Raw genomic sequence first — 21,983 nt, 5'->3', positions numbered from 1 at the left:
AAGGAAGCTGAATACAGTATTTCAGGAATCTCCCTTTGTTAAGGGGACTGTCTTTTTCAGGAGGGAAAATGTTTATTTACTTGGATATGATCATGATATTCATAATATTCATATCAGGAATTAGGAATATGATATACATCAGAATAGAATAGAATATAGAATTTAGACCAAAGGCCAAGCACTGTTTTTCCATTTTTATTTTTATTGAGTTGCAGACACCTCCTATACTGGTTATTTCGTGTTGATAAAATACCTATACAGTATTATGATATACAAGGGTCTTGAAACATAAGAAATCATGATGAAAATATTTTAGTTTATGACTATTTACAAATTTTCAGTCTTGCCATCACCCCTCAGAAAATGCCCAGAATTCAACCTTTTCAGATTATAGATATGACTACTTATTTAAACAATCAAAAAGTTTGAGGCATCTTATGTGTAGATTCTTTAAGAAATTGTTGACAGATGTTGTAGGGGTATAAATTTGTACTGATAAAACATGTTTTGAAAAAAAAAAGGCTTTTCAAATTAGAGTGGCTAACCTTGGGCTGATGTATTATGATGTTATTATAACAAGTGTCCTAAGGTAACAAAGTTTAGTGCATAATATGCAGCATCAGAAATGGAGGAGGAGGGCCTATTGGTCAAATTTTTATGCCCATACTACAGCTCATGGTGTTCCCAGAATCAGTGATCTTTTGTTTGTCAGTCAGAAGCAGCTAATCTCACTACACACCCTCTGGACCCTCTTACATGAATCAGTCAACAATCCTCACTCTTCTATTAGTAGCTCTGCCATCATTTTCCCAGATGTTTTCTTCAGGATTGCATTTAAGTGCTTATTTATTTATTTTTCCTTTGATAATTATGTCACTTTTTTCTGTTTAGTGCTTGTTTAAGCAAAATAACTGTGAATTCTATGTTTATCAGGTATTTCAGACTGCAAGGGTTGGTTTTGTTAATTCGTACCATAGTTTGTAGGTATTAGTTATTAATTACATATTTTGCTCTTCTGAGAATTAACTTAGTATAAATGTTCTATTTGGCTCCAGAAATTCTCCTTTCATGTCTTTCCCATGCTTCCACTTCCACAAAGCTCAGGCTTCTTTTCCATTGTTCCTTTTAATTGTGAGTCATGAACTTAGTACTCAGGATTATTTTTTAGTTTGTTTAATCCTCTCTTTTCCCCTTTTCCTTTCTTCAATACCGAGAAGAGCAAGTACAGTACTGTAAAGTATAATGCATTTTATTTCTTTATTTTTTGTATGTTACATTTTGCCTTCTGCCATTTTCCACATCATGGTAGTTTTGTCAGTTAAAACTGGGAAAAATAAAATTTGACTAATGTGTGTTTATGCAGCTTTGTCAGCAGAAAATAATGAATTCAGAAAAAAATTTAAAATCACATAGAAAAATGTATTTCATTTGTTTATTTTTTGTATGTTACATTTTACAAGTGTTGTATGTTACATTTTACAAGTGTGTATCTCATTTTGCCTTCTGCCATTTTCCACATCATGGCAGTTTTGTCAATTAAAAATGGGAAAAATAAAATTTGACTGATGTGTGTTTATGCAACTTTGTCAGCAGAAAATAATGAATTCATGAAAAAATTAAAAAATCACATAAAGTGCAAAATCACAAAAAATATATATGGTATATCATTTAAAGCTTAAAAATTTTTAAAACATTGCTTTACTTACATAGTTCCAGTGTTCCACCACTTGGTGGCACTAGTTCTTTGCAGTTTATTTAAAACTGTGGTATCAGAGGTGTTATTTACAAGGTCTCATTTTTTTAATTTGTACCTTCAGGCACGAGAAGTGCCAGTCATGATAAGACTGGAGTATTGCTAAGCTTTCTACTATCAGGAACGACCACACCTGCTCTTGAAGTTGATATGGTGAAAATGACCATGCTTGGCATAATGACCTCAGTAGGAGCATTGACAGCGACAACTCTTTTGCTAAAGTAAACATAGTGGTTCCCCCCACCATACTGTCGACTCAAGGGAGAGTAGCTGCTGCAAGATTACATTTTGACAGCATCCAGCCAGATGACCATCAATAGAAGGAATGTGGCCGATTCCTCCAATGAAGGCTGCTCGCATTAGTGACTTTTTTGGCTTCGTGCCTGAATATGACAGTTTCTTGAGCCCTCTGCCACTTTTATCCTTGAGATGCACCAAGGGAAACCACTTGGTAGTCATGTCTTTGATTCAGTAATGGGGAACAATGTCTGTATTTTGTTGCCCTATGACATTGCACCTTCTGCATATTGTTGACCAGTGACATTAGATTATCCAAGGTGAAGTGATCGACTAGTTTTTTCTTCAGGCTGAGGAGAGATTGTTATACACTAGAGATACACCAAAAACAAATAAGCTGATTACTGACTACCAATTATTGATTACTGTAATTGGCCTTGCCATATCAGCCGATACTGATTAATCAGCCACCAACTGTTTACAGTGTCATTATGTATTTTGGTATGAAAATTAATTTTGTAATTAATAATGTGTAATATTCAAAATTATAGTAATCACAATTATGGAGCTACTGTTGGAGAATTAGGCTGATTTTGTTTTGTTTTTACTTTTAATTGCCACTAAACTGTCCTTCAACAACACGACCTTCTTCATACAACACTTCAACATTCTGTACATGCGCACAGGTTTTCATCTTGTTTAATCGTTGCGTGACTGTAACACCATGTGAAGAAGTAATCTGTAGAGTCAGGATTCCGAATATGCACCCAAATGAATAGGGAATGAACATCCTCATATACATACGGGGTATTGTATTTATTTATTTCTCTTTTTTTATATGTCAAGAAATGAAAACCTTTATCAATCTGAACAGAAAATTTTCTATGGTCATTATATGCTGTCTCGGCAATGGTTTACAGTAACCAGTGTATTTAAATTTGACAGCCTATGTTGAGCAGAAAGGGCTGTGAGTTGATACAAATAGCTGCTTGTGGGCTGTTCCATGAATTTTAGGAGCAAATGTTGACAATGATACTATACATGGTTCCATGTTATTCTGGTTTACTAAGATGCAGAGTGTATTCACGGACTGATTTCGTTTCAGAAATATCTCATTTAATTTTTCTTTTTAAAAGTTCACTGAAACACATCCTCTCACTCACACAGGAGGGTAAAGGGTGGTTCTTCAGCTTTGAAATCCCTTTGCTTATGGGGACTTATGCCCTGGGGCAACCCCAAAGTAATTTCCTATTGCATAGATCGGCATGTTCAAACACTGGGAATAAGGTCAGATTACCATTAAACTGGTGGGCTATGTCTCCTAGAAAATATTTTTACTGGGCTATGTCCCTAGAAAATATTTTTACATGTTGAATCCAATATGTTTTCTGAATTTCTCAGTCAACCATGGTTTTCTTGCTCCAACATCTCGTCCATCAAAAATAATAAAAAAGTAAAAATGGCCAATTATTGAAATAGATTAATAGGCCAAAAGGCTGACACCTATCAGTCAGGAAAATGGCCAATTACCGATTATCTGCCGATTAATGGGTGTAGCCCTACCACACACTGCCACTCCCTCATTTTTCTACAGTGTGAGACATTGGAGAAGAAGCCATTCATTGTTGCTGGAGATCTGGTTTGATACTGTGATCTTAAGGAGGATACCAGCAGGTCGTTCCTTTATTGCTTTGGAAGTAAATCATGAAGTTGGCTCAAGATTTCCTCTCTAGATCAGTTATTGATTGACTGATTGGTTATGAAATTCAGGCCTTGAAGACCAAGCTCCAGAACCCATTAGGATTATTCAGCGCCAAAATGAAGGTGAAATATATAAGTTAATGATATGATTGATAATGAATGGGTGAATGATGACATACTAGTAAAATTCAGTGTTAAAATATGTACGTAAAAAATGAAGAATGATATTGGATAGAACCAGCAAAAAATAAATATATATTAATCATTATATTCAATATATGCTTAGTATATAAAATAAATATGACTGAAATCCTTATTAAATACAGTAAGATCATATCTCATTAAAATAATCAGATTCTTTCAGATAACCCATAAGATTATCTACCTCAACGTCATCATTTAAAATTTCTAAAATAGTCTTCCCAATTAGTAAGTACTTTGCCCTAAGGCGATTAAATTTAGGACAGTGCGCCAGCATGTGCTCAACGAATACCTGACCATAACAGTGAGCACATGTTCCCTCTAAAATATAGCTGAGTGAAGTGGGTATGGCCAGTCCTAAGCCTTGTGAGGATGATCTCAAATCTTCTGTTACGATTAAAACCCCGATCTCCAAAAATCAATACTCTTTAATGTTTCTGTACTTCCTATTTGTGGATAAAATGGGGGAAATCCATCTCCGCTGCCATGTTGTACGAATGTATCGTCTGATAGCTGGACGCATATCAAATTGTGGTACCTTATTAGTTAAGAAATCACATCTTGCGGCATCCTTTTGCTTTACTATCAGCCAGTTCGTTCCCTTTTAGACCAGTGTGCCTAGGAATCCAACAAAACTTAACTGATTTGTGGCGAACAGAAAGATAAAAAAGCCATTCCTGAGCCTTTTGAATTAAGGGTTGGGTAGGGTTAAACTTCTTTAGGGCTTCTAAAACACTTCTTGAGTCACTATATATTACTGTGGATTTAAATTTATCAGATGCAAGATTTAACGCATCAGCTATGGCTGTTGCTTCAACAGTGAAAATGGATGAGGAGTCGGATAACTTTTTTTATATGATTTCCCCTCACACACCACTGCACATCCTACGCCATCTTCCGATTTTGATCCGTCAGTATAGATTTTCCTGTCATCTACATGACTCATCTTGCTCCAAAAACTTGTTTCTGACTACTTCTTCCAAACGATCTTTCTTCTTTGTCTCTTTAATGCAGACATCTGTTGCTGGAATAAACCATGGAGGGATAGCAGGATGTTTAACTTGTAGGATCTTCTGCATTTTTATGCTTTCATCCTCCAGTTCACCCAGCTGTCTGATTGGAAATGGTATTGAAGATCTATAGATCCAAAAAGCTTTGAGTTACACTGTTTTAAGATCTCAAAAGAAGGATTCTCCTTTGAGCTTTTCAGCTGCAAGGTGTATCTCAGACCTGGCTCATGCCTCCTCAAGTCCAGTGGTAGCTGATGGGAGTCTACATAAATACTTTCAATGGGTGAAGTTCTCAAACCTCCAGTGCAGATCCTTAACCCCATAATATGCACAGAGTCCAGTTCCTTAAGTTTAGTCTTTGAAGCAGATGAGTATACTTGGCAGCCGTAGTCTAACTTAGGTAAACTTACTGCATTATAAAGCCTTAACAACGATTTCTTATCAGCACCCCAATTAAAATTAGATACTACTTTTAAAATATTTAGTGATCTCTTCACTTTCACTTTTAACTGGTCAATATGGTTATTCCAAGTGAGCTTTTCATCAAATGCCATTCCTAAAAATTTTGCTTCAGTAGAGTTAGGTAAAATAATTCCATTTAAGGTAAGAGTTGGAATGGTTTCCTTAGTTCGGCGTCTGCAGCACCGAACAGCAACAGTTTTAGATTCGGAAAATCGAAACCCTTGCTCATTAGCCAACTTGCTTACTTTATCGATGGCTCTTTGCATGAACCTGCTAGTAGATGCTGCATCATATCCTGTGCAGTACAGAGCCAAATCATCTACAAATAAAGACCCTTTTACAGGTGATAATATCTTTTCTAATACTCCATTAATGGCAATAGCAAAGAGAGTGACACTAAGGACACTACCCCGAGAAACCTCCACTTCTTGTAAGAAAGGTCGTGATACATGATTCCCAGCTCTTAACCTTATATATCTTTCTGATAAAAACGAATTTATAAATCTGATCATTTTTCCTTTAATGCCCATCTTATACGACTTTTTTTATAATACCATAACGCCATTTGGTGTCATATGCCTTTTCCAAATCAAAGAAAACTCCTATTGTTTGGCACTGTTTAGCAAAACCTTGTTGCATTTGGTTTGAGAGCGTGAGCAAGGGATCTAGAGTAGATCTATTTTTCCGCAAGCCAAACTGGAATGGAGAAAGCAATTTGTTTGTTTCTAAGTGCCATACAAGTCTGGTGTTAATCATCTTTTCCATCAGCTTACAAACACAACTGGTGAGAGCTATTGGTCGGTAGCTGCTGGTTAAAACAGGATCCTTGTTTGGTTTCTTCACAGGGAGGATTAATGATATATTTCCAGCTCTTAGGAATAATACCAGTTTCCCAGATTTCATTCATTATATCTAAAAGAAATTTCTTACTTTTCTGGGAGATGTTTCAGCATTTCATAAAGCATTTTATCTTCACCAGGGGCTGATGGTATGGTATTCTGCAAGGTATATTTGAGTTCCTGCGTGTAAATTTTGCATTGTATGGTTCAAAATTTTCACTTAAATCAAGAGAAATCTGGGCATTTCTAATGTCTTGGAATTCTACAGAATAGTTCTCACTACTCGATATTCTCGAGAAATTTTCTCCTAATTTTTCTGCCACCCTCTCTGGTTGGGTGATTAAGGGTAGGCAGAGGTTCAGGGACAAACTTGCCATTTAGTTTTTTTATTTTCTTCCAAATCATTTTGGATGGTGTTTTTGAGCTAACGCCCTTAATGTAGTACATCCATGACTCTCTTTTTACTTTTTTAAAATATTTATTTTGCTTGGCCACAGCACGTTGGTAAATAACTTTGCCTTCGGCAGTTCCACTCCTCTTATACTTTTTGTAGCATTTTCTAGTGATCTTTCTCATACTACTGTAGGTTTTTTTTCCACCAAGGAACTACTGGTCTAGAGGGCTTCCCTTTTGTTGTTAGAATAGAGGCAATTGCACTGCTGATGGTGCTGTCATTGAAGTAATTATATGCCTCTGAGATGGATGGAAATGATTTTACACTCTTGTCCATGAGAACAGACTCATTAAATTTCTTCCAGTCTGCTTCATCTACCTTCCATTTGGGAGGTGACTCAGAGGGCTGAGTCTTAACTGTTTTTATATGAATTGGGAAGTGGTCACTCCCATTTGAATATTCATTTACTGACCATTCATAATCAATGTGAACACTAGATGAGCTAAAGCTCAGATCGATAGCTGAATAAGTATTAAAGTAGATGTTATGGTAAGTCATGGCTCCATTATTGAGTATAGTGATATTAAGATCATCCATAATATCCTCCAACATCCTACCCTTGGCATCTGTCGTGTTCCCACCCCATATGGGGTTGTGAGCATTAAAATAACCAAGCAGGAGGAAAGGAGTAGGAAGCTGATTGATCAGTGAATGAATATCATTATAAGTGAAATCCAAATCAGGAGGATGATAGATGGAGCAAACTGTAATTTGCTTGTCTAAAATGAAAGTTACTGCTACAGCTTGGAGATGAGTATTAATTGATAGCAAGGAGTTTTGCGATGACTTACGTGTAATAATTGCTGCACCTCCCTTAGCTCTATCTCCGACTGATGGTGGAGAATTATATATGCTTATATAAGCTTAGTTTCCTGGAGACACACAATACCTGGGCTATGGTCATGGAGCAGTACCTTCAGCTCTTCACTTCGAGCCCTAAGACCTCTACAGTTCCATTGTAGTATTGACATGAAAACTATTTTTTGGGCTTGGTGGAAGGCCCTTTGAATGGAGCCTTCTCGTTTACTCTCTTTTGTTTATGAGTATTATCAAGAGATGATTTGGAAAGGACTGGTCTTGACAGGTTTGGTTTATTATCTGTTGATTTACTGGTGTCATTTTGTTTCCCTTTCTTGTCAGTTTGCTTAAACTCAGGCTGGGGTTCTTGCATCGAGCTTAGTACTTCATATCTATTACTAAGTGATGCATGTTCAATTGGAGGAGAGGATAAGGCGGGAACGTCTCCTATTTTGGTGATTTTGCTCCTCAGTCTCCATTAAATCAGGAAGAGACTCTGCCTGAGACAATTCCAAGGTGGTTGGGTTAAGTGCCATCTTATCTTCCCTGGAGGCACGTGCTCTAGCCTCAACAGGCCAAGCACCTGACCCAGATGGCTGGGCCACTACCACAGGGGTTGATGAACCTGTTACATTAGAGGGTGCTACCACTGCACCCCTAGTGGTAGATAGGGGTTATGGCTTAAGAATTCAGCATAGCTCCTAGGTTGTTGACCTAATTGTCTTTTTGCAAAACCGATACTTATATGCTCTGCATTGACTTTATTTAGTGCAGACAGTTCATATTTGTAAATTTCACAATTTTTGTTATTGGATTTATGTAGCAGTTGACAATTACATTTTGCTTTTCTATTACATTTATCATGATGATGGACACCAGAGCAGTTTATACAAATTTTAGCATTTTCACAGTTTTTTGGTGGGTGGCCAAAATTAAAGCAATGATAGCACTGGTCTTTGCTGGAAAGGACGTACTCGTACCCTTTCATTTTCAAATATGACATGAGAAGGTACTTCTGAGTCTACAAAGGTATAAATGATCATGTTGGCAATAGCTGCCTTTTTCACTCTCCAAACTGAAGTGGGACTCATTTCTAGAATTTCTTCTTCTGTCATGTCATAAATGTATTTATCAAATAGTACTCCTCTCCTATACCTAAAGCATAAGTGGGGCTTGATCTTCGTAATCATTTCATCATTTTTTATGTCCAACTAGGTCAGCATATATGCTTGGGTTGTAGATTTGGCATGAATAAGAACGGTGTTCTTTCCAAAACGAGAAATATCACCGCTCTTTATTCCTCTCACCTTTTTCTGAAGAAACCTGGAAAATTTATAGTAGTTATAATTTTCCTCCTTGGCTGAAGCTACCACCCACATAGGAGGTTTAGGAGTCCTTATTTCTGCATTCTGCTTTCTCTCTGGTTTATCCTGAGCCCATTTAGATGGCACATAAACGTCCATGTCTTTGGGAACTTTGTCTGTTAAGGCTCCTCACACTGTAGCTTGACCTATTTGTATGGCACTTGTCATACTATTAGCCTTTAGGGCCTCATCATGGCTGCTAAAGGTAACCCACGCTTCCCATTTAGATTCAATATCAATAAAGTTCATCCTGATTTCTACAACAGTTCCAAATGATTTCAGAGCTGTCGGGATCATTTCATAATCACAACAGACTGGTAAGTCTTCGATATGGAGCACTCTTAAATTTTTCATACAACCTGGCTGTGTTGAGGATTTAATTTTGGATGAAGATTTCTTAGAGAAGTCCGTGTTCTTGCTTGAAGTCATCATCAATGAAGCGTGGCTAGAGGGCCCAGAGGAGGGGAAGTCAGGAGGGGGATCAGGATATTTGTTATTACTGCTTTTTGTCAATTTATTTTTCGAGAAGTCATCAACATTTGGAGAAATTTCAGTATCCAAGGTGGGGGCAGAGGTCATCATCTTTGCCAGAACAGCACCATCAGAGGGTCCAGGGGTACTCGAATCCTTATAAATGCGAGACATAAAGATTTGAGAGGGGTAAAAAAAAAAGAAATAATAATAAACCTGAAAACCGTAAAAAGACATCATCAGCCTTTCATGGGGACTATTCTTCCACCAATGGCACAAGTGAGAAATGACTCCCAAATGTCCATGTCCCTACCCTGCCCCACAGGGGATGGCACAACATGATTATAATGGCCCAAGTGTAAGCCAAACCTGCTTGCTAGGACTGAAGATATTACGAGAATACCATCATCCCCACTCTAATCGTGTTATGGGCAAACCGGATAGAATGCTGCTAGTCCTATCCACAGAACTGGTCCCCCCTGGAATACGTGGTCCAGCCATAAAGAATAGTTCTGTCTGATATCTCTCAGGTCTGAACATTATTGGGCAGCTGATGGTCCTACCATAGTTTCCACTATTTAGCTTCGGATATAAACCCAGTCCCAGTTATGATATCTTTTCCTGTTTATTAGGTCCAATAAATTTTAGCAAAAGCAGAAAATTCCACAAAATTAATTCAAAGAAATATATAATGGGACTCTTGGACTCAAATCCGGGAACAGATTCCTGGGGTTCAAGAGCCCCACCTCACCATGTCAAGGTGGTCCCAAATCGAGGGGGCTATATCAGTTATTACTGATTTGTCTTGATGGAGATTGATACAATGGTGTGGTTTTTCTTGGAGTTCTTGGCTAAGCCCAACATGTAGAAATGAAGTTTCGGAGCCATTTTCTCATTGCTGACTGAGTCATGTTGTTGGTTGTTTTGCTAAAGCCAGAGCAATAGTATTTCACTCAGTATTTGTTTTTAACTCTAGATGGTTATCTATCTTTTGGTTAATGTGATGATAAAGTAGGTGGTGTGGCAAAAAAGGATCTCTTGAACTTCTTGGACTGCAGGCCCTCAGGGTCTTGGGAATCCTTTGGTAGATCATTGCCTGGCAAAATTTAGCTTAGTTTGTAAGGGACCAATGTGTGGTCCCAGGGCATTGCTTGTGGTGAGTCAGCCATCGGACAAAACAAGATCCAACAAAGCATCCTGCTCCCCCTCCCCCCCCCCCACCGCCATGCATCAGCAGCAATCGCTCGAAGGAACGCAACTTCTTCCAAACAACATTTCTGTCATTGTTGTCTCAATTCATTTACAATCACCACTACTTGCATTGCCATGCAAGCATTCCGACTGTGTACTCATAATGTTCCACCGAATCTTCTGTATCAAACTTCATGTATGTTTCTGTTTGTGAAGACGCCAAATGCCTCGCCATTTCACACATATTACACTACTGCGTTGTATTCATTAATCTGTCTCGAATCTCATGCAAATGTTCATATGTGGAATTTCCTGGCCTTTCAATGGATATATGTTTTATCATTGTACATTTATTATGTCTCTCACAATCGCCATCTGTTTGTCTGTCCACAAGCACAGATGTCTGAAACATAATCTTTGTTTTGTCTTGTCTGTGTGTAGAAACTACTTTGTGGCTCACATCAGCCAATAACAACCTTGAAGATTCTGTACATTCATTCAGTAAGGAACCGGCAATAAACTAGACAACACCCAGCCAGTATATCACTCAATACCTTCCTTACAAACTTTCTGTTATTGTTTATTCTTGCAATTCAGTTAAAAGAGTCCAAGAAAAAATCCATTCCGTTAACGGACGTCTGCTTGGTTAAGAGCAGACAAAAATGAATAGCTAGGACATGTGTTAACGGCCCAGGTTCAAGGCCCATCTTTTATTGATGTATCTGTTTTTAGAACAGAATTAAACATCTCACTTTTCTTGAGATGTCTCTGGTAGCCGTGGCTCTTTCCTTGGGTCAGCAGATCCCTTCTCCATCGTCATAGGACTCTCACTAAACCTATCTTTACACAAAGGCCTACTGAAATGAGACTGATATACAAAACTAGACTTTATTGAGAACTTTAATTAAAGTGATTCTGCAAAAGCTACAGTCGGAAAATGGAGTGATTCACACATAACTAGAGGAGATACTGTCTCACAAGCAAGTAGGATAATGATTCTATGCCAAGCTATACCAGTGATTAACACCCTGGTCATCAAACAAAGTAACAAGGTCGTAATGACTACAATAAAAGTCATACCATATGTAAAAGTAATAACACCACTTCCAAATATTTGTCCCTCCCAGGAAAATGTTCGAATTCCTGTAGAAAGAAATATATCATATTAAAACCTGAAATTAATATTCATATTCAAAACAGAAAAATACGTAAGGAAGGCACAACGGGATTTCACTGCAGCACTATATAAAGTCTGGAAAATATGTGTTCATGAGTTATGGTACTCACTTTCTATGGTCACTAGATAGGGTATTTTCACGGTGGTGGTCTTTAAACGCTCACGAGGTAACACACACACCACTCACCAAAACCAAAGTCCTCCCGTGAGTCAATGCTATTCCCGTTATATATCATGGGGGATCGCACATACACACACACACCTCCCCGGAATCTCATCGTTTCCGGTGCATTAGTTCAGTGACCGAACGAACACATTGTTTCCATGTGCTTAAAACGTGAACAGACAGCTCTCTGTATCTAACTGAGCAAACTTCCAATGTCAGCACAAATGCATTCGTCAGATCCCAAATGCATGTCAGACATTCCTCGCCGCCGACACCACCACCTCTACAGCGGAAGCACCCTGCTAGGTCATCACACAGTTCTTTCAAAGGTCATCCCCGTGACTGTTACACATGTATGAGGTTAGGCATGTTGTGTGTACAGTTCCCAGCTGAAACAAAGTCAGTCTGTGCATGGTTTTCACTCAGTGCACATCTCTGCTAAACTGTGTGTGTTTTTCTCATTTGAGTGCTAGTAATTGTACTGTATGTAAGTCATCCTGGCTTCTAAGAATGCTAGAGATACCAGTAAGGCAAAGAGAGGGGTAATATATTACAAAACAAAGGTGTCTATGAAGAGATTGAGAAATTATTGTTAATGTGGATAAATTAAACACTTAGCTGGTGATAGTACAAAAAGACAAGGCAATTACAAGCTGATATCTTAAAAAACCACTCCTGGAACGAATTTTTATACAGGTAGCACTGAAGAATTGAAAACTTAGTCATAGGTAGTTTAAGAAATAAAAAAAAAAAGTGTCGTGTACAGTGTGGTGAGGCATGGGAAGCTACCAGTTGTAACAGAGATGCTGCTATGAAATATGTTAGAGAGTTCATTTACTATACAAAGGCTGAAGGCTTTGCTCCTCAACAAGTGTTTCTTTTGTGATGAGACAGGTCTGTTTTGGAAGAAAATGGCAAACAGGGCCCTTGTCTAGAGGAAAAGTCACTGCCAGTACTTAAGCCAATGAAGGACAAGCTAACTCTTTTGGTCTGTGGAAATGCAAGTGAGGACCTAAAACTGAAACCTTTGCTTGTCGTCACTCAGAAAACAATAGGGTTTTAAGAAAAATTATGAAATGAAAAATAAATTAAATGAGGTGTGGAGGACAACACTGTGGCTTGGGAAACCAGGCTGTTTTTTTTACTGAGTGTATGAATGAGTGACTGGCCCACCATGAAATAACACCTTAAGGAGAAACAGTTGTCTCTGAGGCCCTTCTTATGATGGGCAAGGCTCCTGCTCAACCCTCCGGCTTGGAGACCAAGCTGCTACAGGAGTTTAAACCAGTAGGTCATATGTAATTTCAGAAAACTTCACCAAAGCATTATTCCATAGGTGCTTGGAATTGGTGTCTGATAAAGAGCAGATCCCAAGAGAATTTTGGAAGAAGCACTTCGACATCCACTGTTGTGTAAGCCTCATAGAAAAAAGCCTAGGGGGATGTTTCTTATAAGACCATGAGCTCTGCCAGGAGGAGATTGTGGCCAGATGCTGTAGCAGAAGGGGGTTGAAAGCTTTGAGGCTGAGCCTTTTGTGGAGGATATTGGGTCTCTGGGCAAGTCCATGGGCTTTGAAGTGACTGATGTTGATGTGGAGTTTGTAGAGTACAAATAAGAACTGTAGAACCTTCAGAGGGAGCAGTAGCAGACAGCAGCTAAGGAACTGTCTCCTTCAGAGGAAGAAAGTGTGTCTCTAGTTCATTAATAGGAGAAAATGTGTGCACATTGGGGGAAAGTGCAAGGTCTGCTTGAAAAATATTACCCTGACAAAGCTGTAGCAAACCATGTTATAAACCTGCTGAATGACAATATCTCTCACTTTGGGGACATTTTAAAATGCAGCCAAAAACAAAGTAGAGAGTGACAGAAAAGAAAACTTCAGAGGCACAGATGCCTGCTGTTTTTATGGAAGGTGACTCTTGTTTCCTAACAATAACATCTCTCCACCTTCTGTATAGGCCATTAGTTCTCCCAATTACAGAGAAAGTTAGAACAAATATGCATTTATTTTATTTACTTTGTTTCATCTATTTACTTTATTAAAGTTGAGTTAAAATGCTTTTATTTGTTGTAGTAATGGAGGCATAGAATGGATTATTCAATAACATTTTATTTCTTATGGGAAAAATATGCTTGGTTTAAGGACAATTTGGTTAAAGGACATCCTTCTGGAATGGATTAAACCCTTTAACCGAGGTATGGCTATAATATTTGAGGTTTTGATTTTAAATGTGTAAGAATATTGTAATTTTATTTCAGTTGATGAATTTACTTTTGAAGCTTTATGCATAACAGCGGCCCAAGTTTCTTGATTGTCCTTTCTAGGAAGAACTGGAAGAATAAATGCACCTGAAATTTGTTTCAGAAGAACACAGAGGTATATTAATTCAATATAACATATAACATGTTCAATTTTGTTTGAAGTCTTGCGAACTCTTTTCTTTTGTTATACATTGAGAAGCCCGAGTATTCTTTAAATGTTTAAATTTCAGCCGTTATCTGTTTTGTTATGAAAGGAAAAATTGAGTCCATTTCCTTAATATATAAGGAGGTACAGTTGGTAATGGTTGCACTACAGTTGGCTGGTGGCTAATCCACCATTTTTGCTTACTTTTGATGCAAAGGTCATCTTGAAAACACTGAAAGAAAATTTGACAAACATCTCATTAATATGGGTGCACAGTATGGTGAATTTTGGCATGATTGTTGTATTTGAAATGCAACGCTGTTACTGGAATGCAGCATCTTGTTGAATACTTTATAAAAAAAAAAAGGAAATGTCTGCCTTTTTTGCTCTAATGTTATTTATGTTTTATTCCTAAATGTAAATGCTATCTTTAAACACTGGCTGTTATTTTTTTCACTACTGTAACTGTTTGTGACTTTCAGATTGACGGAGATGATCTAGACATGAGTCGAGACTGGCTTAAGATGAAGCAAATGGAGAATGGATGTTTTCAGTCTGTAGGAAAAGTATTTCACAAGGGAATGAAGGTGAGGCCAATGCTTAAAAATTAGGGGATGGTACTCTACTCTAATACTTCAGCGTGCCAGTAATTAAAATTTTACGAAACTTCAGCACACCGGCAATTAAAAGTTTATGAAATATATGCTAAGATCATTATGTGGCTGTAAGTAATGAAAGTATTAAGTCTGAGTAATGTGAAGTCATTAAATTTTTGTGTGGTTTTACAGAACTGATACTGGATTATTCGATCCAGTGTGTCATTTTAAAATATGCTTTCAGTATCATTACATCCATTCATCTTGAAATAGCCTTATGTGTGGAGGATGCTTCCAGGTGTGAGGAGCAAAGAATTCTAAAATGAATGGTTCCACCAACTCCTTATTACTTGAGAGACTTGTTGATGCTCCTCATTTTACTGGGCACCTTTGGTGAGTGTGGACTAGCTGCCTTGCTCTCCAGGATTTTTCAGCATGCTTTGCCGTCAGCTAATTTCTACCATTGTTGGGTTTGAGTGTGTACTTGTCTCATGTTTATGATGTGTGGTTGGAATATTGAGTTATTCTACCTAAGTTTTCTTTTTTTTTATAATACTTATGACTTCATTTCTTATTTTGATCATTTTAATTTGCAATTTGTTTCATAATTATTTACAGTATTGATTTGCCTTAAACTACTGTTATTCAAATATATCACCACTTTATTTTATGCAATCAAATTTTATATTTTTATTTATGAAATTATAAGAAAGTGTTTGCTTTGCTCAGTTCAAGTTCTGGTGCTTACATGATATTTTTGAGCCTTGCTGCAACCTTTCACGTCTGAAAGGCCATTCTCGTTGGATATACTGTATGAGGTGTGCCACATTGTTGTCACTGCTCCTGAATGTTCCGTGACCCTTTGCTACCATTGTCGTAACCATCACTATTCATTCTACCACCCCTCTTTTTGCTGTTTGCTGTGGGCTCAGCTGCTCCTGTTTAGTGCCTTTGGCTGGGATGTTGTCACACTTCCTTGGCTTCTCCCAAGTGTTTGGCCATTCTAGTCTGTATGTCTTGCCATTACCATGAGCAGTCATCAGTTATCAAGTTTTCAAAGCCCGCTTCTTTGGTCTCAAGTCTCATTGTACTCTTGTCCTTGATGTAGCTTCATCCCTCACTGATGTTTCTCCCAGTGAATCCTGTGCAACTGATGTTTCTTTTTGCTCCTGCTGCTTGCATTTGGTCTTTTGATGGTTGTTGCTTTTCGGATTCCCATATCCTCAGATTTTATGATGATCGTTTCTGCCTCTTCTGCAGTGCCTCAAAGGTCTTCCTGCCATTGATAGTGACTTTTCCTGGTGCCTTCGATGGTTGCTGCTCCTCCTGGTTCTTCCCCCTCTCGGTCTCTGTCTGACACAGGCTTCCTCCTTCTGTGTATTCCATGCTGACTTGTCTATCTCTTAGGTCCCTTGCAGCCTTGTTCTCCTGCTATTAACTTGTACCCCATTTTAATCAGACTTCATCCGGTAGCTGCCCTCTACAGTGTCCTTCCATTCAAACTTGCTTGCTTCCCTTTATGCCGAGTTCTTTGGGCTCCCTCGCACTCCTTGAATGCATGCTCTCATATTCTTTGCTGTATCTAGACTGCAGGCTTCCTCCCTCTCCTTGACTGCTTGTTCTGGATTTTCCTCTCTGTCTGGACTGTCACCTGCCCCATCTCCATAGTAGTCCTTGTTAGCTCTTCACTGCATTGTCCCAAGCTAGCTGTATCTGAGTCACATGCTTGCACTTTTCACACATCTGACCCCAGCCCTTCAGGTCTTGGCATCCTCATTACCAAACCCCTGAGAGGCTTTGGTTTGATTCTGCTCATGTTTCTGTGGTGTTGATAGGGATCACAGAGGAGAAGACACCCACCTTCCATGGTCTACGAGAGCTCCATGGTGACCAAACTAATATCACAGAATTCTCTTCTAGTTGGTCTTTTTGGCCAGGTATTGTGTCGTGATGATTAACATATATTAGAAGTTTGTGATTCTTGTATGTGGCGAACAGGTCCACTTCCAGTTGTGGAAGCATGTTGGCTATTGTTTGAAAAGAGTGGTTGCCCAACATCCACTCTGTTGAGGCTGTCGTTTTCCTTGACAGAGAGTCGGCTATTCCAATGAGACACCCTGTGAGGTGAAGTGCAGACAGGTGCCACTTCCTTGCTTGCGCCATCCGAAGGATAGCTAGCATTATCATATTGAGAGGAGGTGAACATGATCCCGACCTCTTGATGCAAGACATTGTAGTCATGTTGTCTCTCTCTCTCTCTCTCTTCTGGAGGTGTGAGTTTTTTGAGAAAGAAAAAGACAGCCATCAGCTCCAGGAAATTGATATAAGAATTCCTCAGAGTAGCTGACCACCTCCCTGCCACCTGACGATCCTCCCAACCCATCAGTGTGAATTGTCATCTCTACAGATGGGGGAGTCAGGGTGACCAGTTTCACCAGAGATTCCTTCCGGGTCCAAGGGCGAAGTATCTCCCCAACTTCTCTAAAATTTTGATGAGGTTGGTCTTGCATCATTTCTGTTGCATGCGATAGCCAGAATTTGTTCACATTTTTAGTTGCAGTCTAAGTATTGGATCTATGACTGATGTGAACTGCAGAGCAGGCCCATCATACGTTCTAATTGCCATCTGGGAACTCTGGCCTGTGCAAGGAACCTTTTGAGGACTTGCCTTATTCTGTTTTGAGCATGATGGGGAGAGACAACAGGCCATGGAGAGTATCCCAACACAGTCCCAGCCACTGAAGGTGTCTGCCGTGTGTGAGGCGGGATTTTTTCCACTTTATTATAAAACCTTTGACTGCAGTCTGTTGACCATTGCTCTTAGGTTTTTCAACCACTTTTTCTTGTGGGCCCCCAGATCAACCAGTTGTCTAGGTAGGCTATTAGTTGTTTTCCTTTTTATTTGAGTTCTCAAACAAATACTGTTGCTAATTTAAAAAAAAATCTTTTGGCAATGTTTAGCCCAAAGGGCATGACTGAATCTGTACGTATCTTTCCCTATCCGGAACCTTAAGAAGGGGCAGAAGGGAATGGCGACAGGCACGTGCTGGTATGTATCTTTTGATCTGTAGAAACTGTCCAAGGCCCTCTTGGAGTGATTGAATGTACTTGGGCAACAGTAATCAGAAACTTTTGGCAAACAATGTGCTTGTTCAATGTTGACTGGTTGAGGATCACTCTTCTTTAGGAGGAATCATTTTTGGGGACACTGAAGAGACGTACTTGGTGGCAAAAATACGCATGTTTCTCTATGACCTCCATTAACAGGGCCTTTCTGCCCTTAATCTTCCAGAGAGGGGTCTGGTTTTTGGAAGAACCCTTTAAAGGAGGGGGAGGGACGAGACCGTTTCTACCCCAGCCCATTGAAAATAATGCTGTCCCCCCAAAAGGGAAAAATTTCCATTGTCTGTGATGTCGTTGAAGCCCATCCCAAACCATACAATTCCTATTGGTATCTGCCTCTTCCTCTCCTTTGCCTTTGATAGACATTCCAAGTGTTGCTTTTCCTTATTCACCCTATAAGATAGTTTTTGGACCTTGTGAAAAGGATGTCTTTGCTGTTGTTGTTGTTGTCCCTTTGTAGGGAATTGTCCCTTCTGACAACCTACCTGTTTTTTGAGGAAAAATTTGGGGTTGACTGAAGGCTTATATGATTTTTGATCAGAGAGAGCCTTTTTTGGGGATGGGTAAAGGGAAATTTTGGGTTCTCTGTTTCCTGAATTCCTCTTTCCCCAGAAGAGCATACACTGTACAATTTTGTTGGCTGGCTTGCTTGCGAGTTGAGCCACAACAGACTCCTCAAACACATCCTTACAGAAGCGGTTAGAATGTATTAATGCAGTGACACTGGAGAGTGATTTGTTGGGGCCCTCCAATGCTTCCATTTGCACTAGAAAGTCACAGAGTGCTTCCCATAGGGTTCTCATAAGACTTTTGGCCTCAACAGCAAAAATTGTCCTGGAATCTTCTGGAAGCCTTTTGGTGGCAACTTCCTTCAAGGTGGTAGAGGTAATAATGCTAAGGAGTTGGAGCCTAGCATAAAATTCTGATGAGGCTGTCCCCTCTGTGAGTCTTCTCATAGGGGTCCCAAACTGCTGCGTAGCCATATCTAAAAGGTGGAGTTTCCTGAAACTGGGATGACTGTCGTAAATGGTTTTAATTTTGCCATCGTCTCGTTTTTAGTCACTACAAATTCTGAAAATCTGCCTTCACATCATTAATAATTTTGAAAGTGAAGGGACAGAAGGCTTGGGCTACTTAGTGAGCAACTTGGGTCTTAACCTGGTAAAGGGTGTTTTTTTATGGTTTTTAATGCTATAGTCACAGGTAAAAAAACCATTTCTGTTAGTGGTTTCTCCAAGTCTAGTGAAGACTGTACCAGGTGCCATCCTGTATTGGGGAATACTGCCCTGTTTATAAATTCTGCATGTACAACTTCGATCATAGTTTTTCTCTCATTAATTACATACTTGCCATTGGGAGATAAAATACATTGAGACGTCTTGCCGAGAATTATCAATATCAACAGGTGTGAGTATTGGAGCCCGTTATGTTTTGTTCTGAAGTTCTGTATTACGAACTGACCATTATGTTATTTCCAGTCAGAATTCTAACATTGGACCTTGTTTGTGCAGCATTTGTATCCACACCCACTTTTCGGTTATAGGATGCAGTACTTTTACACCTTGGGGTGCACTTGACTGACTTAATTTCCTTTATGGAATCATGCTTCATATCCCTTATATATTGCTGTTCTGTGGCAAGGACATCTTTGATGTTACTCAATTTCCTTACGGAATTGATCAAATGCCTCAAACTGTGTATCCCTTTTTGGGGGAGCTTGTGCAATCTAACTGAGCTTCAACAACTGAACTGTAACTGCCTATAAATCAAGGGGCAGGAGTCATGGTAAGTTACTATACCCCTCCGAAAATGTAGTTATTTCAGTCGGAGTTAGGTGGATCCTAGTATCCCTTTTGGGGGAAAGATCCTATTCAGCATCGATAGCTATATGGGGAATAGAATTCCTTCCAGAAGGTTTCTCCCATGGCTAGCTAAAATTTGTGTCCCTGATCCTTCTGGGTTCAGCAGGGCCATTTCAGCGCAATGTCCACTTCATATTCTTCAGTAAGAATGTCAGTCCCATGTAAAGATTCTTCTACTTACTCATCCCTACTGAACCCTAGGACCCATCGAGACAGCTTAAAAAGAGCTGTTTCGTCCTTAAAATTTGCCGCCAGGAGCATACTACAAATGTTGCATATATCTGGCGGTCAAGCAAATTTTTCATGTTTTTTCACAAGGCCTATGCTCATGGCAGGTGGTGTGGGCCATACCCACTGGCAAACAGTGAACCGAGCAATTTGCTATGGAACACTTGAGCTGGGGGTCCAGCCTAATGGTGGCCCTGTAGTGATATAAAACAAGTTGTTATTGGAAGCTGGTTAGTATTAATTGTTTTTAATGAGGGACACTTCTGTAGTTCCTCATATAGTTTCCATTTTACAGGTTAACTTGATTACAAGTGTTTAGTTGTAATACATTTAATTAAACATCTAAGGTTTAGGTTAGTTTTCATGCCTGTATACGGCTGTATTACTTATAGTACACTTAGTACTTTTGCAATAGCTATGTGAAATTTTTAATTCTAATTGTCATGCCATTCAGACTAATTAAAGTAACCCAAGCTGCTGTTTTATATGGCTTAGGTTAATGCTTCTAATATAATCTACATTAAGCTAAGAATAGAGGATTTCTTAGAGGGTTCTCACTTATCCTGTAGTGCTTATTCTAGGCTTATGTAAAACTTGAGGATATAAACCACTGTATAAAGAAAATAACCCCCTTATAATTTGGTTTTCTGTTTTATGTGGCTGAGACTACCCTTTTATCTGATACTTGGCCATTGCTGTTTTAGGCTAACAGTAGGATATTCCTTAAAAAGGGGTTCCTACTTAATCTGATTAGGCTACTGTATGTTCTAGATTTATATCACCTTTAAGGATATAGGCTACATAAGACCCTATTAGTATGTAGCCTTACAGGCATGCTACCGGGTCGTAAAAAATTAGGTTATTTTATTGAGCCTGGGATACTGTTTATATGTAGCCCTAGGCTTATTTGTGCTTTCTTAGCCTAGTATAGGGTATTGCCTAATCCAGATTATTATAAATCACTCTTAAATGTATAGGCTATATAAAAACAGAATTTTTCAATTATGTAACCATATAGTTAGGCTACTATTTCTTTTGGCTAACCCAGGTTGTTGTTTACTGTGTGTCCAATCCTATGCTGTTTGGTCAACTATATAAAACAGTAACTCACTAATGTGTAACCTTATAGCCAGGCTATAACTTTCTCTAATCTAGGCTACTGCCTAATCCAGATTATTTAATTCACACTTGAGGGTATGGTTTACATAAAACACAATTACCTTTGTATGTAGCCTTAAGGCTAGGTTACCATCTCATCCAGCACAGATTACTATTTCACTAAGTCCTAAGTTACATGGTCTAGGCTAATAATTTAATCCAAAAATGGGACATTTCATAAAAAGTTATCATTTAACTTAATATAAGATAATGCCTAGTCCTGGATTATTTAGATCATGCTTAAGGGCACAGGCTTATATAAAAGGAAAAAATTATACTAATATGTAGCCTTATTGTTAGGCCACCGATTTATTTTGCCCAGATATTGTTATTATCTGATCCTAGGGTCCTTGGTCCAAGCTAGGCCATTGAAGGATACGTAATCCAAGGACATAGGATACAGACAACATCCACTATTAATCTAGTCTAAATTATTCTCACTTACTGCTTAGATCATTGCAGACATCATATAATCTGAAAGGATTTTCTATATTAATGATAACTTGTGGAACATTTCTTTTAGATAAAACATTTAGTTAGAATTTAAACCAATTTTCGCTTTATGAAACTAGTAATCAATGAGCCGGGTTCCGGCTTTCACACACAAATTATCAATTCCAAAAGTTTAAAACTAAAACTTTTAACTGGAACTTAATATAAAGCACTTATCTTGATATTTTTGATGTTTCCATGATCCTTGCAAATGAAATCGGAGAAAAAAGTAGAAATTTTTTCGAAGCCCAGGTAATGAAGTAGCACGTTCGCTATTGGCCAACAGAAGGCAA

General features: G+C 38.7%; 1 protein-coding gene across 1 annotated transcript in view; it reads left to right on the top strand.

Annotated features, from left to right (window-relative positions):
* LOC136826554 (alpha-2-macroglobulin-like) overlaps positions 1-21,983 on the top strand; it is a 440,224-nt gene that overhangs the window by 379,879 nt on the left and 38,362 nt on the right. Inside the window, 1 exon segment of the mRNA XM_067083736.1 lies at positions 14,714-14,818. Within this exon segment, the coding sequence (XP_066939837.1) occupies positions 14,714-14,818 (105 nt within the window).

This window comes from Macrobrachium rosenbergii, chromosome 41, assembly GCF_040412425.1.
Source record: "Macrobrachium rosenbergii isolate ZJJX-2024 chromosome 41, ASM4041242v1, whole genome shotgun sequence".
Lineage (NCBI taxonomy): Eukaryota > Metazoa > Arthropoda > Malacostraca > Decapoda > Palaemonidae > Macrobrachium > Macrobrachium rosenbergii.
The sequence above is the reverse complement of the archived record's forward strand: the minus strand, read 5'-3'. Positions and strand labels throughout refer to the sequence as shown.